Genomic DNA, 17,410 nt, shown 5'->3' with positions numbered 1-17,410 from the left:
TATTCTTAAATAGATTTTTTCAAAAGATTTTATTTATTTATTTGACAGAGAGAGAGAGACAGCGAGAGAGGGAACACAAGCGGGGGGAGTGGGAGAGGGAGAAGCAGGCTTCCCGCTGAGCAGAGAGCCCGATGTGGGGCTGGATCCCAGGACCCTGGGATCATGACCTGAGCTGAAGGCAGACACCCAACTGACTGAGCCACCCAGGCGCCCCAATATATTTTAGTATTCTTAATGGCACTTTTTCCCCTGCTGTTTCAAGAAGGGGTCCCACATTTTCATTCTGCACAGTCCCCACAAATTAGGTAGCAATCCTGATTAGAAGGCACTCTTTCAGTCTTTCCAACCTTTCCGGCATTCAATTCCTAGATGGATTCCTATTTTCTTCCCTGAACACTGATGCTACGGCTGCAGATAACAGGGGACAGCTGGATGAGTGGCACAAGGGCGGCCACTCCCTGAGGACGCTCAGAAATATCTAGAAGATAGAAGTAAGACAAGCACTGAGGTCCTCCTTTATTAAATGTGTGGGAGGGAGCCTGGGTGGCTCAGTTGGTTAAGCGACTGCCTTTGGCTCAGGTCATGATCCTGGAGTCCCGGGATAGAGTCCCACATCGGGCTCCCTGCTCAGCAGGGAGTCTGCTTCTCCCTCTGACCCTCTTTCCCTCTCGTGCTCTCTATCTCTCATTCTCTCTCTCTCAAATAAATAAATAAAATCTTTAAAAATGTGTGGGAGTGAGCAAATGAGAGAACATTTGGATTACATTTCCTTCAACAAATATTTATCAAATCCACCCATGTGCCAGTTGCTAGGGTTGCAATGGAGTCTAAGTCAACAGATGGATAAACAGAAAAGCTACACTGTTTTCCAGGGTGACAAACTGAGCACAGAGGTGGGGTAAAGACAGGAAGCAGCAAAGATAGTTGCTATGCAGCCGAGTCATTTTGTATGCATGTTTAACAAATGCAGAGTCAAATATGGATTCACAATAAACCAAGACATCACACACACACACACACAAATACCCATTCAAACAAGGAAAATTATGCTGCCCTCCACTCCACTCAAGGAGTGAACAGCATATGCTCCCGAGGGAGTATGAGATATGGGAATAATCTACTACTTCCTTGGTTCCCATGTCTCACCTGGATGAATGTGTGTTGAGTGTATTTTTCATACAACATGGTCCCTAAATCCAAACTTAACATCAATGGTGAGCGAAAGCCACAGCAATCTGTTTCAACACGGGAGGAAAAAGGACTGTGCTCGACATTATGAAAGATGGAAAAAAAAAAAAAGATGGTATCTTACCTTCCAATATGGTGTCATCTTAAGGTATTTTCTTTCTTTTTTTTAATTACTTATTCATTTATTTGACAGAGAGAGCACAAGCAGGGGGAGCGGCAGGCAGAGGGAGAAGGAGAAGCAGTTTCCCTGCTCAGCAGGGAGCCAGATGTGGGACTTGATCCCAGGACCCTAAGATCCTGACCTGAGCCGAAGGCAGATGCTTAACAAACTGAACCACCCAGGTACTACCCTTAAGGTATTTTCTTTCTTTCTTTTTTTTTTTTAAAGATTTTATTTATTTATTTGACAGAGAGAGAGACAGTGAGAGAGGGAACACAAGCAGGGGGAGTGGGAGAGGGAGAAGCAGCCTTCCTGCGGAGCAGGGAGCCCAATGTGGGGCTCGATCCCAGGACCCTGGGATCATGATCTGAGCCGAAGGCAGACGCTTAATGACTGAGCCACCCAGGCGCCCCTCCCCCACTAAGGTATTTTCAAGGGAAGTTTTAACTATACACTATTTTCACCTCAGGCGCTGACTTGAAGGAATCCAGGTACAAGGAGATTCCACTGTGCCCAGGAGCCAATCATTGCTGGCTTTGTCCTGACCCCCCCTCCTGTCCCCCTACCTTTCCTGCTGCCTAGTAGTTGAGACATCCTGTCAATGCTGACTGGACTTCACCTTTCATGCCTAAGCTGCCAGAGACCGAGGACATGGCCTAGCACAGAAACAATCAGGTCCTCTTTCTCAGCATTTTGAACAAAAACTATAGAAAAGGTTGGTCAGGAGACTATTTTCATTTGAAATTTAAAGATCATGCCGTTTAAGAGTCACCAAAGAGATCACTGCAAGCCAATGTTATAAGGGAGCAGAAATTATAAATAAGCAGACATCGTTGGTCTCAGAACAGAAAGAAACAGACAATGTGGAATGTGACTGAATCACATTGTTGTTTTGTTTTTTTTTTTTAAAGATTTTATTTATTTATTTGACAGAGAGAGACACAGCAAGAGAGAGAACACAAGCAGGGGGAGTGGGAGAGGGAGAAGCAGGCTTCCCGCTGAGCAGGGAGCCCGATGCGGGGCTCGATCCCAGGACCCTGGGATCATGACCTGAGCCGAAGGCAGACGCCTAACGACTGAGCCACCCAGGCACCCCATATTGTTGGGTTTTTTAACATTCATCTTTATTAATTTAATAATGTGAACGTGCACGTGAGGTATAATGGATTAGAGACAGATTTCTTTCTTTTCTTTTCTTTTTTTTATTTGAGAGAGTGAGAGTGAGTGAGAGGGAGAGAGAATCTAAAGTAGACTCCGCACTGAGCACAGAGCCTAACGCGGGGCTCGATCCCACAACAGCGAGATCATGACCTGAGCCGAAACCAAGAGTTGGATGCTTAACCAACTGAGCCACCCGGGCGCCCCTAGAGACAGAATTCTTATTAAATACTTCAAAGTAAGGGGCGCCTGGGTGGCTTAGTTGGTTAAGCCTCTGCCTTCGGCTCAGGTCATGATCCTAGGGTCCTGGGATCGAGTCCTGCGTCGGGCTCTCTGCTCAGCAGGGAGTCTGCTCCGTCTCCCTCTGCTCCTCCCCCTACTTGTGTGGTCTCTCTCTGTCTCAAATAAATAAATAAAATCTTAAAAAAAAAAATACCTCAAAGTAAGTAAGTGCATCAGCTCCCTCTGCCCTAGTCCTTACTCTTAGGGCGATGTGATGAAAGCCAGGTCAATTGTCCTGTGTGAGTAGCCGGGTGGCCCATGGGCAAGAGACAATGAAAAATAATTTTTCTCTGCTTAACAATGAGAAGGAGGCAGCTCTGTGCCTACAGATCTATGCGGGGAGACCAGAAGAGACACTGGTGCAGTGAACCAGGAGGGAGAAGACAGGGTGGCCTGGACCAGGGTGAAGGAGCTGGGGAAAAGAGGTGAATGGAAGTGAGAGACCCAGGATCCCTCCTCAGGAATTAGGAATGGGGAAGTAGGGAACAATGCTGAAAATTGGAAGCAGTTGGCCACACCAAGCCCTGTCCCATGAGAGGCCAACTCAAATGCCTACCAGGACAGGGCAAGGAATATGAATAAGTGAAATAGGTATAAGGTATTAGGGGTTGGTGGGGACTTGGGTGAAGTGGAAATGCATGTCCCTATGTCAGTAGCAAACTACCCCAAATTTAGTGACTTCAAATAATAAGCATCTATTAATTTCTCCTGATTTTGTGGGTTGGCTGGGCAGTTCTGATCCGACTCAGCTGGGGCTGGGTGGTCTAGGATGCCCTCAGTCATGCCATGTCTTGGTCTCAGCCGGAGCAATGGGGAGTGCCGGTCTCGGTGCCTCTTGTCAGCCAGCAGGCTAGCCTGGGCTTGCCCACACGGCGGTGGTCACAGAGTTCAGAAGAGTAGCAAAAGAGGGCAAGTCTCCATGCACAAACATTTTTCAATCCTGTTCGTGTCAAAACGGCTAATGTACTATTGCTTTTGGCCAAAGCAACATGGACATTCCCTTATCAAGGCTGACTTGGCTACTGTTAAAGAAAAAATTTATTCTGACACTTATTAAAATGCCAAATGCCCTTTACTCAGGACAATTGCAATATAAGGACTACTGCAAGGGAGTTTTTTTGCAGTGGGGTAGAGAGATTGGGCTCAACTCTGAATACAAGGAAAAGTGGGATTTAGAGCCAAAGGGGGTGGGGCCAGTGGATGGAAAATTACTAAGAGGGTAGGGTAATTCTTTGCTAAATAGACCTAACAGAATTCTTGCTGAAGGCCGGTCAGGGTGACCAAATATTGCCTGGGGGTTGGCGTGGGGGGCAGGGGGAATGAAGAATTTGGTCAGGTGTCAAGGATGATGAGGTGTAGGGTTTCAGGAGGTTCTGGTTAAACTGACTTAGCAGGATTCTTGCTAAAACTGGACTCTATAAGGATAGACAGAGAAGCTCAAGGTCAGGCCGAGTCAAGCAAAGGGCTCAGAGGTGCAATAGATAACTGACAGTCTACCTCTGCCTGCTCAGCTTCCCTAAGCACCCATCTAAACACATTTGAGCTGTCTTAAAGTAACAATAAAACTCTGTATTTTTACCTATCCCTGTTCCAGGTGAAGGAGTTTTACTTTTCCCCAGAATGAGAAGAACCACAGTCTCAACAGTCATTGTATCCATCACAGCCTATAGTAATCACTCCTCAAATTCTGTCACAAAACTTATAGTAATTATTGAGCAAAGATTCATCTGTTAAATTAGCCTACTGTAGCGTTTAAATGGAAAAGTGTAAGGTATTAAATTTACAAGCATAGTTTGAAAGTGTTAGAGTTTAATTGTTATAAAAGCCCTCTTTAAAAAGAGATTGTTAAACCCTTTTAGACTATGTCACAATCATGACTAAAATCATTAGGGCAACTGTACTTAACCCTGGCGGCACATCAGGATCAAATAGTATGAATATAGAGGTGCCTGGGTGGCTCAGTCACTAAGCGTCTGCCTTTGGCTCAGGTCATGGTCCCAGGGTCCTGGGATCGAGCCCCATATCTGGCTCCCTGCTCCGCGGGAAGCCTGCTTCTCCCTCCCCCACTCCCCCTGCTTGTGTTCCCTTCCTCGCTGTCTCTCTGTCAAATAAATAAAATCTTTAAAAAAATAGATATGAATATAGATATATAATTTGTTTCTTAACCATCTTAAGGTAATAAGTTACAGATACAATACCTTTTACTCCCAAATACTTCAGCCTGTATTTCCTAAAAACAAGGACATCCTATTACATAACCACTGCACAATCATCAAAATCAGGAAATTAACACTGATACAATGTTATTGTCTAATCCACAGACCTTTTTTTAAAATTCACCCACTGTTCCACAAATAAAGTTTTAAATGATTTTTCCTAATCCAAGATTCAATCTATAAATTGTGGATCATCAGGTTTTTCCTTTTTTTTAAGCCCTTATCTGTTAGAGATACATATGTAAATATGAAATATGATGTTGGCATTTGCTTTAAAATACTTCAATAAAGGGGAAAAAGGAGTTGAATGGGGCAAATACATGAAAAACACTGTAATGGTGATCATTGTTGAAGCAGGTGATGGGTCCTTTTTCCCTGCTTTTTCTGTTTTGAAATCTTCCATAGTAAAAGGAAAATTAACTAAGTATAAAAATACTTGATATAGAACTCTGTTAAAAAGAAAAATCACAGGCCCAAGATAACTCACTTGTGCTAAGGCCCCACTTCAGTAAACCAAGACTTAATACCTAACCTAACTGTAGTTTCCATGCCCCAAGGAATTTACTGGTCAACACTAGGAGGTAACCCCATAAACCCCAACCATTCCCCTTAGGGGGGAAACCTAGCCTAAAACAATGCATTCTTTGCTGATTCCTACCCCCAGCCCCACCCCAGGGAGGCCTTTCAAGGCTTTTTTTTTTTTTTTCCTCGACAGAGACTCAGCGAGGGAGGGAACACAAGCGGGGGGAGTGGGAGAGAGAGAAGCAGGCCTCCTGCAGAGCAGGGACCCCGATGCGGGGCTCGATCCCAGGACCCTAGGATCATGACCTGAGCCGAAGGCAGACGCTTAACTGCTGAGCCACCCAGGCGCCCCCCGAGAGGCTTTTCAAAACTTTTCCCTTTCTGTAGCTTCAGGTGCTCCCTAACATTCACTAGATGAAATGCTGCCCAATTCATGAATCATTTAATGAAATCTTTCAGATCTTCACATTTACTCAGTTAAATTTGTTTTTTAACAAGCCTACCGCTAGAAAGCAGTAAAAATAAGGGCTCTTATTTGTTTCTGTGCAGTTGTTATTAGCTCAGTTATGCAATAATTTTGCAAGTTATGACCATGATTATAACTGTTAGCTCAGTTATGCTGTTCTATGAGCTCTTTAATGCTCTCAACACACCTCTGAAGAAGATCCTGACTTAGCCCCCACGTTACAGATACGGTAACTAAGGCTCGGAGGTGCAATCACCCCGTCTTTGTAGATAGAACAGAAGTTGGAACCCGTTTATCTGCTCCCTCACTCGCTCTCCAATACGAACTCCGGTAAGGATAGATCTGAGAGACCCCGGGAGAGGAACTGCACTTGCCCCAGACGAGTATCTCCGCAGAAACAAACCAAAAAATGTATTCCCTGGTTCCATTTACCTCTCTCCACTTGGACCAGCAGAAATTCCGAGTAACAGATGGATGCTTCGGACCTTTTGGCCCGGGGGGCGGGATTGGAGCGTCCCCTCGGCGCGCCTATTGCACGAATCCGAATCTGCCCGGCTTCCCCCACACCCCGCCCGCCACCACAGACCCCGGGACAGGGCTGTCACGCGGCGCGCCGAGGGCGTGGCCTGGGATTCCCGGGGAGGGGAGGGTGCTGTGTGTCCTTGGGCCGAGAGGGGAGGTGACTCCGGCCGAGGAGGAGGACGCAAAATGAGGGCCCTGCGGGTGAGGGCCCCCAAGGGCCGGGCAGGGGAACCTAACCCGGAAGCCCTCGCCCCAATACGAGACTCACTAAACATCCCGAGATCTGGGGCCTTGGAACCTGAGCCCCCCTCAGGGTTTGGGACTCCCTCCTAAACAGCCTGGGACCCTCAACCCCCGCCTCCTAACCCAAGGGCTTCTGAGACAGCCGGGGACCCCTAACATGGCCCAGCGCCCCGGTTTGAGCTTCTTCCCTTCATCCAGGGCCCCTTTAACATCTCGGGACGTAGGCCCTGGGAACTTAACACCGCTTCCCCTCCCCCGGACTTCTTAGGCAGTATGGAAACCCCACTAGGCACCCGGATCCAGGAGTGGATCATTCCCGGGACTTGGGCTCCTCCCGTTAATCTAGGAAACCCTCCCCACCAAAAAACAAAAAACCCCACCATCTCGGGACTTGGACCCGCAGAACAAGTGCCCCTTCTGGGTCTGCTCCTCTTCCAGGACCTCTAGACAACCGGGAAACCTCTAAGCCAGACTCTCTAGGCGCGAGTCTCCTTTTTCTGGGCCTTTCTTGGCAGAAGCCCTTCCCGCCCTCGCACTGGCAGTTCGGACCTTGCCTTTGAGACATACGCAAGGAATAGGGCAGTCCCGGTGTCCGGGCGTCAGAGAGCCCGTACCCTCTTCCCACCCCCCACAGCCAGGCCCTTTGGGGGACACCCTTTCAGGTGTCTCCGATACCCATCCACTCCCTCCTCGCCAGGTCTCCCAGGCGCTGGTTCGCTCTTTCAGCTCAACTGCCCGGAACCGCTTCCAGAACCGAGTGGCTGAGAAACAGAAACTCTTCCAGGTAGGCGGAGCAGGGGGGGGGGCGAGGGGGAAGAACCCAGACCCCAGGCTCGGTCCTGGAGCAGAGTAGGGGGAGACGGGATATAGGGATATAGTCCACAGAGCAACCTGTACCCGTTTCTCATCGGATGCCTCCACCACCCAGGCGGACAATGACCTCCCAGTGCACTTGAAGGGCGGGGGAGTCGACAACATCCTGTACCGAGTGACCATGGGGCTCTGTCTAGGGGGTGAGTACCGGACAGCCACCGCCTGAGCTGTTGGGGGAGGTGGCAAGGCTCGAGCTGGAGTGAGGAAGGGGCTGGTTCCCAGGCTGAGGTTTGGGGAGAGGGCTAGGGGCTGGGCAGGGGCTTAGGGGACTGAACTCTGAGCTGGCCAGGTTTGGGGATGGTCCAGGAGTCCGGGCTAGCAGATAGGGAGGGAGGACCTAGGGCTTGGGCTTCTGTCCCAGGAGGGGGTGTGGGGCCCAGGCAGGAATTGTGGAGAAAGCTGGCAGCCTGGTTTGGTTCAAGGCTAGGGGATTCTCCACCTGAAGTGCAGTTTGGGAAGGGAGCTAGAGTCTGAACTGGAGCTGGGATCCAGACTGATGATTGAGGAGCCTGCAGAGGGGCTTAAAAGCTGAGATGGGTCCAGGGAGGCGATCAGGATCTCACGCTGTCACCTTCCTCCCTCCCTAGGTACTGCCTATAGCCTGTATTGCCTTGCCTGGGCCTCCTTCCCTCACAAGTGAGACCAGGAAGCTTGCGGAACCTGAACAAGCATCAATAAATGTGCTGGCTTCTTGGGGAACCCAGTCCAGCTGTGGCCTCCATTTGTTTGTACCCCCCCCCCGGCCCCCGCCCATCCTCCCACCACCAAGGAATCGCCACACTAGGACAGCCCATTGCCCTAGCCCTGAGTCCCTCATGCTGGAGGATTACTGCTACTACAAGGCTACTCATGGGATATTGCTGCCTCTCAGCCCTCCTGAGGGGCTGGGGAGCCCAAACAGTACCCCTGGGCTGCCTCGCAGGGCCTGGGGATCTGGGATCATGTCCTGGAATTCGAGAGGGGCTCTATTCTGGGATCAGGCAGCCCCTCTCCCTGCAGAGGCTCGAGGGCGGGAAGGAAGATACTGAGCATGGTCCATGACACAACAGAGGCAGAGGTAAGTGAGGACAGACTCACTCAGGACAGAGCCAAGAGGGAGCAAGCATGGCCTTGGGGAACAGAGCGGGAAGAGGGGGTGCAGTACTGAGACCTCCCAAGGGCCTGGCTCTTGCAGCAGCAGCAGAGATTGCCCAGGCTTCTGGGTCCCAGTCTCAGCCTCCACAGGATCTGTAGGGGATCTCAGCAAGAATGTGCAGCTCAACTAGAATCCAGTATGAGAAAAAGGACAAAGACAAGAAGAGGACTAGGAAACACGCAGATCCAGGCCTGGGGATAGACATGAGACAGACCAAACCACCCCCATCCTCTAGGACCTAGACTTCCCTCTGCCCCCGACAGAGACAGAGCCACCCCTCAACGCTCAGAACAGGAAGCAGATCTCAGAGCAGCAACCGGGGTGCTTTTATTTCCTCCTGGGCCTGGCAGGCTGAGAGCCGAGTACAGACAAAGGCACGGGGCCGCCTGGGCCTGTTAGGGCCTAGAGTTTGGCTGCCAGGGTGGTATAAGTGTGAACAGGTGTGCCAGAGTGTGTAGGGACTGGAGTGACCCTCCTGGAACCGAGAGAAGGGCCCTTGGGGCGTGGAAACAACCTAACTGTTGGGTTTGGCACAGGGGCATGAGGCGGGCTGTGGAGTGAGTGTGGGATGGGTGTGCCGGGGCTGGGGTGACCCTCGGGACGGGGTGGTTGGAGTGTCTCAGAGCCATGGGCAACTCGGGGCATGGCATGTCGGGCATGTTGGGCCCTGGCTGTTGACTGAGAAGCTGAGTGCCAAGGGCTGGGGGAACCAAAAGACCTGTGGGTCAGCAGGGCCCATGAAGACAAGACTGCAGCCTGGCTCAGCCCTGGGAGAGACGGAAGAATCCAAGGTGACTCCTACAGTGAGGTGAGGAGGGGGCAGGTCTGGGGTTCCCATTCAGGAATACATCGTCAGCTGCAGCCACTGGGGAGAGGAAGGGCACAGGGTGAGGAGCAGGGAACCAAAGAATAGCAGACGCCTTTCTCTGCTCTCCCCCAGGGGTTGTTGGGAAAATAGGAGGGAGGGAGCCCAAGCTCTGAGTTGGTACAAGGAGCTGAGGGGAGGGGCTCCCCTGCTGGGCACCCACATCCCAGAACGGGAGTTCTTACCTCCTGGATGTTCACCTGAATTTGTCCAGTGCCATCCTTGTCAAGAGATTTGAAGGCACCTAGAGAGGGAAAGGGTTGGGGGATTTGGCTTTTAGGATAAAAATATACACGGGCACTGGGCTGGCGCAGTCGGTAGAGCATGCAACTCCTGATCGCAGGTTGTTTGAGCCCCACGTCAGGTGTGGAGATAACTTAAAAATAAAATCTTAAAAAGAAAAAAAAAGATAAAAATATACTAACATATGGGATGATGGTAATAGCGGCTAGTAGCACTCGGGGCACCTGTCTCGTTCAGTTGGTGGAGCATGCAACTCTTGATCTCCGGGTCATGAGTTAAAGCCCCACATTGCACGTAGAGTTTACTTAATTAAAAAAAAAATCTATCTATCTATGTATCTATATGAAAAAAAATAATAAAATAAGGGCACCCACTTCCTGCTCCTACTGTCTGGTGTAGTCCCCACTCATGTCCTGAAACCTGACTCCATGTTCCCCACCCAAAGCCAAACCTAGGCAAACCAGGGTCTACACTGTCTTCGCTCCCTCTCTAACAACTCGGTTACCACCGTCAAGTATCCACACACGTGGTGTCCCGGACGCTGCACTCACTGCAGTTCCTCCTGGCCCTCTTGCTGGTAAATCTAATGGCCATTTCTTGGGCCTTCTCATAAGTGACTTTTGGAATCATCTGCCCTTATTGTCCATTCCCCCTTCCCTTCATGTCCTTGACATACCTGCCCCTTTTTCTCTACCCATGGTTTAAATGCTTTGCCCTCCCTGGGCTCTTCCGGAGGCTAAGATCTTCCTAAAGCCAAACCTGACCCCGTCCCTCCTCTGCCTAGAACCTGCTATGGCTCTCCATTGTCCCCAATAATGTCAGAGCACCCCTGAACATGGCACTCACAGCCCTGCATGGCCTGACCGTGCCCATTGCTCCTGCTTCCTTTTACTCAGTTCTCTCAGATCCAAGTTCAAAATCTGGCTTTGCAACTTCCTAGCTGAGTGGCTGGGAGCAAGCAGTTTTGCCTCCTTGAACCCTAGGTTCCTCCTCCAGAAAATGGGGACAATAATTCCCACTTGACAGTGGTCTTAAAGATTCAGTGCATTCATATTCATAAGAGCCCTCACAATCCAGCCCCTACTAACCCCTCCCAGCCTTATGTCTCTGCATCCCAACCCCTCTCCAGCATTCAGAATTGAGTTCAACAAAAAACACCAAAAGCACCGCCTTCTCTTTCCCTTCGCACAGGCTATTCCCACAGCAACAGTTGTCTCCACTCTCTCCCTGGGGTCACTCCTCTTCATCCCTCAATTCACACCTGTCCTCCTCCAGGAAGCCCTTCTTGATCTCGGAGTCTGCATCGAGTGCCTCCTAGGTTGAGATAGCTCACTGGGCTTTCCCATTCACAAATCTAAACCCACTCGGCCCTGAGCTTCTCCTCCCAGGCCTGATCACTGCCCTAAGCTTCCTGTAGCCCAACTGTAACCATTCTGAGCAGTCACCGTCTGGTGATTTGCGTCTCCTCCGGTGGACTGTGAGTGACGTGAGGGCAGGAACTGGGCTGTTGCTGTCCCTGGAATTGCTTGCCTTGGGGTCAGGCTCAGCGGAGACCCTGGCCAAAGGAGGTGGGACAAATTCCCACCCAGGAAGAGAGCTAGGGTGTCACTCACGGAACATGGCGTCCAGCCTGACCAGGCAGCTGATGAAGTTGTCAAAATCCATGTTCCCTCCTTCATCCGAGTAGCGTCGGATGATCATGTTGTAGAGATGTTCATTCAGGTGGAACCCTGAGAATGGTTTCCTTTCTCAGGTGTGGGGGCCACAAGGCCCGACCCACTCCCACCCCTAGGATTCAGGCTCACGGGGGGCTGCCTTACCAATGCCACCCCCAGTCAAACCATATCCCTGCCAGCCATACCTGCTGCCTCAAAGGCCCCTGGGAGTTCACTGCTGCAGATGGTACCTGAACGGTCAACATCAAACTGTTTGTATATGGCCTGTGGGGACAGGGAGGTAAGGATTCAGTTGAACATCGTGGGGCGTGGCATCTTCATGGCTTGAGGTCTTTTGAGGTCACCACGCACCTGCCACTTTTTGATGTTGTTCCACAAGTACTTGAATTCTTGGAAGCCCAGCTTGCCAGTGGTGTCACTCTGGTGGAAGGGTGTTAAGAATAGTGTAATGACCGTACCGAGATGCATGTGCTGTATGCACTGTGATCATGACCAAGCAGGGGAATGTAGGCTAAAACCTTGGATATGGTTTGACTTTTCTTTTTATCCATACATAATTTAGTTCATGTTTCTTTTTTTTTTTTTTTAAGATTTTATTTATTTATTTGAGAGAGAGAGACTGAGAGAGAGAGAGCATGAGAGGGGGGAGGGTCGGGAGGGTCAGAGGGAGAAGCAGACTCCCTGCCGAGCAGGGAGCCCGATGCGGGACTCGATCCAGGGACTCCAGGATCATGACCTGAGCCGAAGGCAGTCGCTTAACCAACTGAGCCACCCAGGCGCCCTCTTTTTTTTAAGATGTGGGGGGCTCCTGGCAGGCTCAGTTGGAAGAGCATGCAACTCTTGATCTCAGGGTCGTGAGTTTGAGACCCACATTTGGTGTAGAGATTACTAAATAAATATATATTTTATTTTTAAGTAAAATAAATTAAAAATAAATAAGCATAACCATAACTTCTCTAAACTATAAATTCCTCACCTGAAAATAGTAACTAACTCCTCATTTATAAAAAATTTTTTAAGTTCCAGCATTTTTTCTTAATTTTTTTAAAAGATTTTATTTATCTGAGCGACAGAGAGAGAGAGAGGGATTGAGAGAGAGAGAAGGAGCAGGGGGAGGGGCAGAGGAAGAGGGAGAAGCAGACTGCCCGCTGAGCAGGGAGCCCACCGTGGGGCTTGATTCCAGGACTCCAGGATCATGACCTGAGTCAAACGCAGACGCTTAACTGACTGAGCCACCTAGGTGCCCTCATTTATAAAATTCCTTTTTTTTTTTAAAGATTTTATTTATTTATTTGACAGAGAGAGACACAGTGAGAGAGGGAACACAAGGAGGGGGAGTGGGAGAGGGACAAGCAGGCTTCCCATGGAGCAGGGAGCCCGATGCGGGGCTCGATCCCAGGACCTGAGCCGAAGGCAGATGCTTAACGACTGAGCCACCCAGGCGCCCCGCCCCTAAAATTCTTAATAGCAATTCAATTTCATGAATGTCAGGACATGTGAAAAACAAGGGTATCTTAAAACTCTAAGGAAATCAGGTGATGATAGTACACACCTGCTGGGTTTGTGATATAAGCAGAATGAGATAAAGCCCTTAGCTCAGGGGCTAATGTTTGATAAACTCTCAGTAATAATGATGGCCAAGATTTATCAAGTTACCTAGTATATGCCAGGCAGTGCTAAGCTTCTCAGGAACATCACTTTTCTCACTAAATCCTTAAGACATCAGCCTCATCAGTATTATTCCCCAGTCACAGCAAAAGAGACCGATTCAGAGATGAAAATCTACCTAAGATCATAGTAGCAGCTAATGCGTACAGACCTCTTACCATGTGCTACGCGCTGTGCTAAACCTTTTGCATGTAGTTCCAATTCAGTTTCACCATTATCATTCACTTCATTTTATAGACAAGCAAAATGAGGCACAAAGAGGCTCAGTAACCTTGCTAAGCGGCACAGCCAAGCTTGTAGAACTCTGTGCAACGTATGTATGTGATCACATGACAACACACGTGTCTACATTTTCTCTATGTGCTGAGCATGCACGCATCCAAGGTCAGCTAATGACCGGCCCATGTGCAAACATGCATGTGTGTTCCTGTGAACATGCCTCACATATCTTCATCTGTACGGTGTGCCCTCGTATATATGTGCATGTATTTGGTCACACCTACAGCAGTTATAAGCTTGGGTTCTTGGCGCACCTGGCTGGCTCAGTCAGTAGAGCATGCGACTCTTGATCTCCCCGTCATGAGTTCAAGCCCCATGTTGGGTGTAGTACTTACTTTAAAAAAAAAAAAAAGAAAGAAAACAAGCTTGGGCTCTCAAGCCTAAAAGACCTGAGTCCAAATTCCTGTCCTGGCACTTACTCTTTTCATATACCTTCAGACAAATGATTGCCTCTCTCTGAGTCTCAATTTCTTTGCCTACAAAATGGACTCTAACATTTCTGCCTTTTTGGGATGCCTGGGTGGCTCGGGAGGTTAAGTGTCTGTCTTCGGCTCAGGTCATGATCCCAGGGTCCTGGGATCGAGTCCCACATCGGGCTCCTTGCTCGACAAGGAGGCTGCTTCTCCCTCTGCCTGGCTCTCCCCCTGCTTGTGCTCTCTCTCTGACAAATAGATAAAATCTTAAAAAAAAAAAAAAACTGCCTGTTTAACACCATGGCTGTGACATGCCAGCTGATGTTACTATTTATTGCCACAAGTCTGGGTGTGTGGTCGTGGGTGTGTGTTCTGATATATGCATGTCCACGTTTGTGGGTGTGCAAGCTACACCCTGGCTGTCCCAACCGTGCTCTCACAAAACTCCTTCTTCACCCAGGGCTCCAGTCAGATTGCCCCCAAGGATACATCCATCACGGCCACCATGCTGCGACATGTGTCAATGCCAAAGCCATCAGTTTTCAGATCAGGATCTGTGGGGGACAGGTTGAAAGTCAGAGGCCAGAGGTCACAGCTACCCCAGCGCCCATGGTTCTAAACCTGCTCTATATGTTGAGCCCAATAACTCACGTCGGGTCACGACCTTGTTGAGAATGTTCATGAGTTCTGTGGCACTGACCTCCATGTCCTGTGGGGAAGAGTCAGGGATGGTTAAAAGGGAAGAGTGTCATGAGGGAGAATGGGGATTCTTTGGTGATTTCCATTGTTGAGTGTGTGTGCAAGGGCAGCCCAAAGGAAGGCATGGAAAAATGAGGACAAGGATGGGGGCCCAGGGTTACTTACATCTCCAGCCAGCTGGGCAAACAGCCTCCGGAACTGCCGGACCTCCTCGCTCTCATTGGCCTCAATGTTGGAGAAATGGCTGCGTGGAGGCTGCAGAGGGAGAGGATCTCAGAGCAAGTGGGGGAGGGGTGCCCTGGCCAGGACAGCCCTAGATGGGAAAGTCAGAGTGGGCTGGGTGGCTGGGTGATCAAAGGAATGAGAGATGGTCAGTGGACAGTGGCTATAGCTAAGATCCATGACTAAGGTTGGGGACATGGCAAGGGAGAGACTTAATGAGAGGAATTTCATAAGAGGGACAAAGGGACAATGATGGATGCTGGAAAAGGCCTCGGAGTGAGAAGCAGGGTCTCTGATTACGGAGGGTGGCTTACCGGAGGCTCTGGGTTGTACTGTGCAGCTGCCTCACTGCGGGGAGACAAATAAGGGAGTTAGCGCCAGTGGGCGGGGCCTCCAAAGACCGCGGCAGCCCCCGCGCCCCAACCCCCCAAACCCCAGCCCATCACCCTCCCTACCTCTCCCTCTGCTTGACTTATCTGTCCTCGTCCTCACCTGTTCCTATCTTTGCTGCTCTGGTTGCACCTGGCAGGAAACTCTGAGCCGCAACCCCACAGTAGGCGCCACTCCTGCCAGGGCACACCTGCCCAATGGCAGATTCCTCAACAGATCCAGCCCCTTCGACAGCTCAGCTTCATAGAAGCTCTGACCCAGCTTCCTGGCTCCACCCTCCTCAGGTCCCTTCTGTCTAGGAACCTACTCCATCCTATGGCTTCCTAAACGGCTGTGTCTTCCCAACATTCCACCCAGCTCCATGAGTTCCCACCCTTTCGAGGGTGGCCGTGGTTAATTAGGCACCTAACGACAACCTGCTCCACCTCCACCAGGTCATATTTCTATCTTAATCCAGACAGTTCCCAGACAGACCCAGCCCCTTCAAGATCATTTCCCCTATCGCATTAGGCCTAGGCCTCTTCTGGGTCCACCCCCTCACCGACCCACTACGACGGCCGTGCGGGTGCCCATAAGACAAGTCTTGCCCGCATGAAGAGACCCCAGGCCTCATTGGCTCCGCCCCCTAACGTTCGTCGCCCGGGTAGCTGGAAGCAGGCCGCCCCAGCCCCATTAAGCCCCACCTCCCGAAACCCCAGCCGCGCCCCATCAGATCGTCCCCTCAAGTCAGACTCCGCCCATGTCAAGCCCCGCCTCCTGAACTGCCATCAGCCTCCTTACGGTCCGCCCCCTCGAGCCGGGTCCCGCAGCCCAGGCCCAGCCCAGCCTAATTAAGACTGCAGGTCAGCCCCCAGGTTACCTCAATCTATGCAGGCGGGACATCCTCCTCCGCCAGGCCCCTCCCCTCCTCGGGCCCCGCCTTACCTGATGGCACTAATGACCCCGCCCAGGATGCGCATGGCAGTTCCGCCGCCGCCGCCGCCGCCGCCGCCTCCTCCGCCGCCGCCTCTGCCGCCGCCACCGCCTCCTCCCGCTCCGCTGATCAGGCCTCCGATCATATTCCCCAGGCCTCCGCCCAGGCCCCCGCCTCCCCCGCCGCCGCCTCCCTTCAAGAACGAGTTAACCAGGAACATGGCTGCAAATTAAGATTCCTGAGGGGGAAAAAAGGGGTCAGAAGGCCGTATCGCCATTGAGCCCGCTCCCTCCACATAAAAATACGCATTTCTGACAGCTGGACTTGGGGGGAGTAATATGAGGCCTCCGGGCGGGGACTTATCCTCCGGCTGGGGCTTGAGGGTCCATTTGGGATGGGGTCGGGGCTTCTGGAGGAGGGTAGTTCTCGGATGGGTGGGATAGGGACGGAAGATCGGATGTGAAATCCCCTCTGGGTCCAAAGGATCCCCCAGAGGGACCCTGGACTCCGTCTATGCATAGGCATCATTAAAGGGTCCCGGTCTGGTGGGGTTCTCAAGATGGGGGACCCAAGTTGGTGTAAGGCATCTTTGACGTGTCTAGGCACACGAATCTGAGATCGAGCCCCAGAACTGGACTTTGGGGTCTTGGGCGGGTCAGGGGCGCCGATCAGAGATTCTCCGCCTGGAGGCCTCTGGAGCAGGGTTTAGGAAATCCCAGAATGTGAGCCTGAGGGTTTCGAGTACTCCCAGCAGCGGGATTACTGTCACCGCTGGTTCTGTGAGCTCGGGTCTAAGATTGTTGTTATGAATTCCGGGGCCCGGGATAACGGGGTTCCCATTATAATTGAGAAAACGGATCTAAGGATCGTGGTTCTGGGGACCCCACCCTGAGCAGAAATTTGTGGGATCTCAAATCCATGGGCTCGAATTTTAGATCCTGAGGTAGAGGGTAGAGGAGTCCCCGGGGCGGGGTAACTGGGTGCCGGCAGACTGGGGCTTCAAATCTGAGATCATGGGTCTGGGGGACCCCTGAGATCAGGACTTAAGGGTTTCGTGGGATATGGGGGCCGCAAGGGCCGGGATTACGGAGTACGGGGTAATCCAGATCGGGCGCTCACCGCCTCGTTCACACGTCCTCTGGTCCGTTCGTCCGTGCTGCTCCCGGGCCTCTGGCCGCGTCCGGCTCCGTAGGGCGGGGCCCGTGACTCAGGCTGCCCGGACCGGGTCAGGCACAGCGGGGCGGCCCACCAAGCATCCGCGCGGTCCTAGAGCCGGC

General features: G+C 51.2%; 2 protein-coding genes and 1 long non-coding RNA gene across 5 annotated transcripts in view; 1 reads left to right on the top strand and 2 right to left on the bottom strand.

Annotated features, from left to right (window-relative positions):
• LOC144380284 (uncharacterized) overlaps positions 1-6,559 on the bottom strand; it is a 24,465-nt gene extending 17,906 nt beyond the window's left edge. For all 3 annotated transcript variants that reach the window (XR_013444320.1, XR_013444318.1, XR_013444321.1), the window contains exon 1: positions 6,425-6,559. This is a non-coding gene — a long non-coding RNA (uncharacterized LOC144380284). The remainder of the gene's footprint in view (positions 1-6,424) is intronic.
• Positions 6,560-6,583: 24 nt separating this feature from the next.
• On the top strand, positions 6,584-8,333 carry COX7A1 (cytochrome c oxidase subunit 7A1). The gene is made up of 4 exons (XM_036068093.2): positions 6,584-6,715; positions 7,455-7,541; positions 7,686-7,770; positions 8,218-8,333. The coding sequence occupies exons 1-4, from the start codon at positions 6,701-6,703 to the stop codon at positions 8,268-8,270; spliced, it is 240 nt and encodes a 79-aa protein (XP_035923986.1). The 5' UTR covers positions 6,584-6,700; the 3' UTR covers positions 8,271-8,333.
• Positions 8,334-9,069: 736 nt separating this feature from the next.
• Positions 9,070-17,406, bottom strand: CAPNS1 (calpain small subunit 1). The gene is made up of 11 exons (XM_036068089.2): positions 17,253-17,406; positions 16,145-16,371; positions 15,145-15,178; positions 14,774-14,863; positions 14,561-14,618; positions 14,399-14,463; positions 11,901-11,969; positions 11,735-11,813; positions 11,487-11,603; positions 9,816-9,874; positions 9,070-9,630 (listed from the first exon to the last, which is right to left on the bottom strand). The coding sequence occupies exons 2-11, from the start codon at positions 16,351-16,353 to the stop codon at positions 9,604-9,606; spliced, it is 807 nt and encodes a 268-aa protein (XP_035923982.2). The 5' UTR covers positions 16,354-16,371; positions 17,253-17,406; the 3' UTR covers positions 9,070-9,603.
• Positions 17,407-17,410: the final 4 nt, after the last annotated feature.

This window comes from Halichoerus grypus, chromosome 15 (genome assembly GCF_964656455.1).
Source record: "Halichoerus grypus chromosome 15, mHalGry1.hap1.1, whole genome shotgun sequence".
In the NCBI taxonomy this organism is placed as follows: Eukaryota; Metazoa; Chordata; class Mammalia; order Carnivora; family Phocidae; genus Halichoerus; species Halichoerus grypus.
The sequence above is the reverse complement of the archived record's forward strand: the minus strand, read 5'-3'. Positions and strand labels throughout refer to the sequence as shown.

Coding starts and splice junctions, on each gene's coding strand:
- CAPNS1 (XM_036068089.2), bottom strand. CDS start 16,353: ATGTTCCTGGTTAACTCGTTCTTGAAGGGAGGCGGCGGCGGGGGAGGC. Junction 15,179..16,144: donor GGGGTCATTAGTGCCATCAG/GTAAGGCGGGGC, acceptor GTCTCCCCGCAG/TGAGGCAGCTGCACAGTACA. Junction 11,604..11,734: donor AGGGGCCTTTGAGGCAGCAG/GTATGGCTGGCA, acceptor AACCATTCTCAG/GGTTCCACCTGAATGAACAT.
- COX7A1 (XM_036068093.2), top strand. Junction 7,542..7,685: donor AGAAACAGAAACTCTTCCAG/GTAGGCGGAGCA, acceptor TCCACCACCCAG/GCGGACAATGACCTCCCAGT. Junction 7,771..8,217: donor CATGGGGCTCTGTCTAGGGG/GTGAGTACCGGA, acceptor CTCCCTCCCTAG/GTACTGCCTATAGCCTGTAT.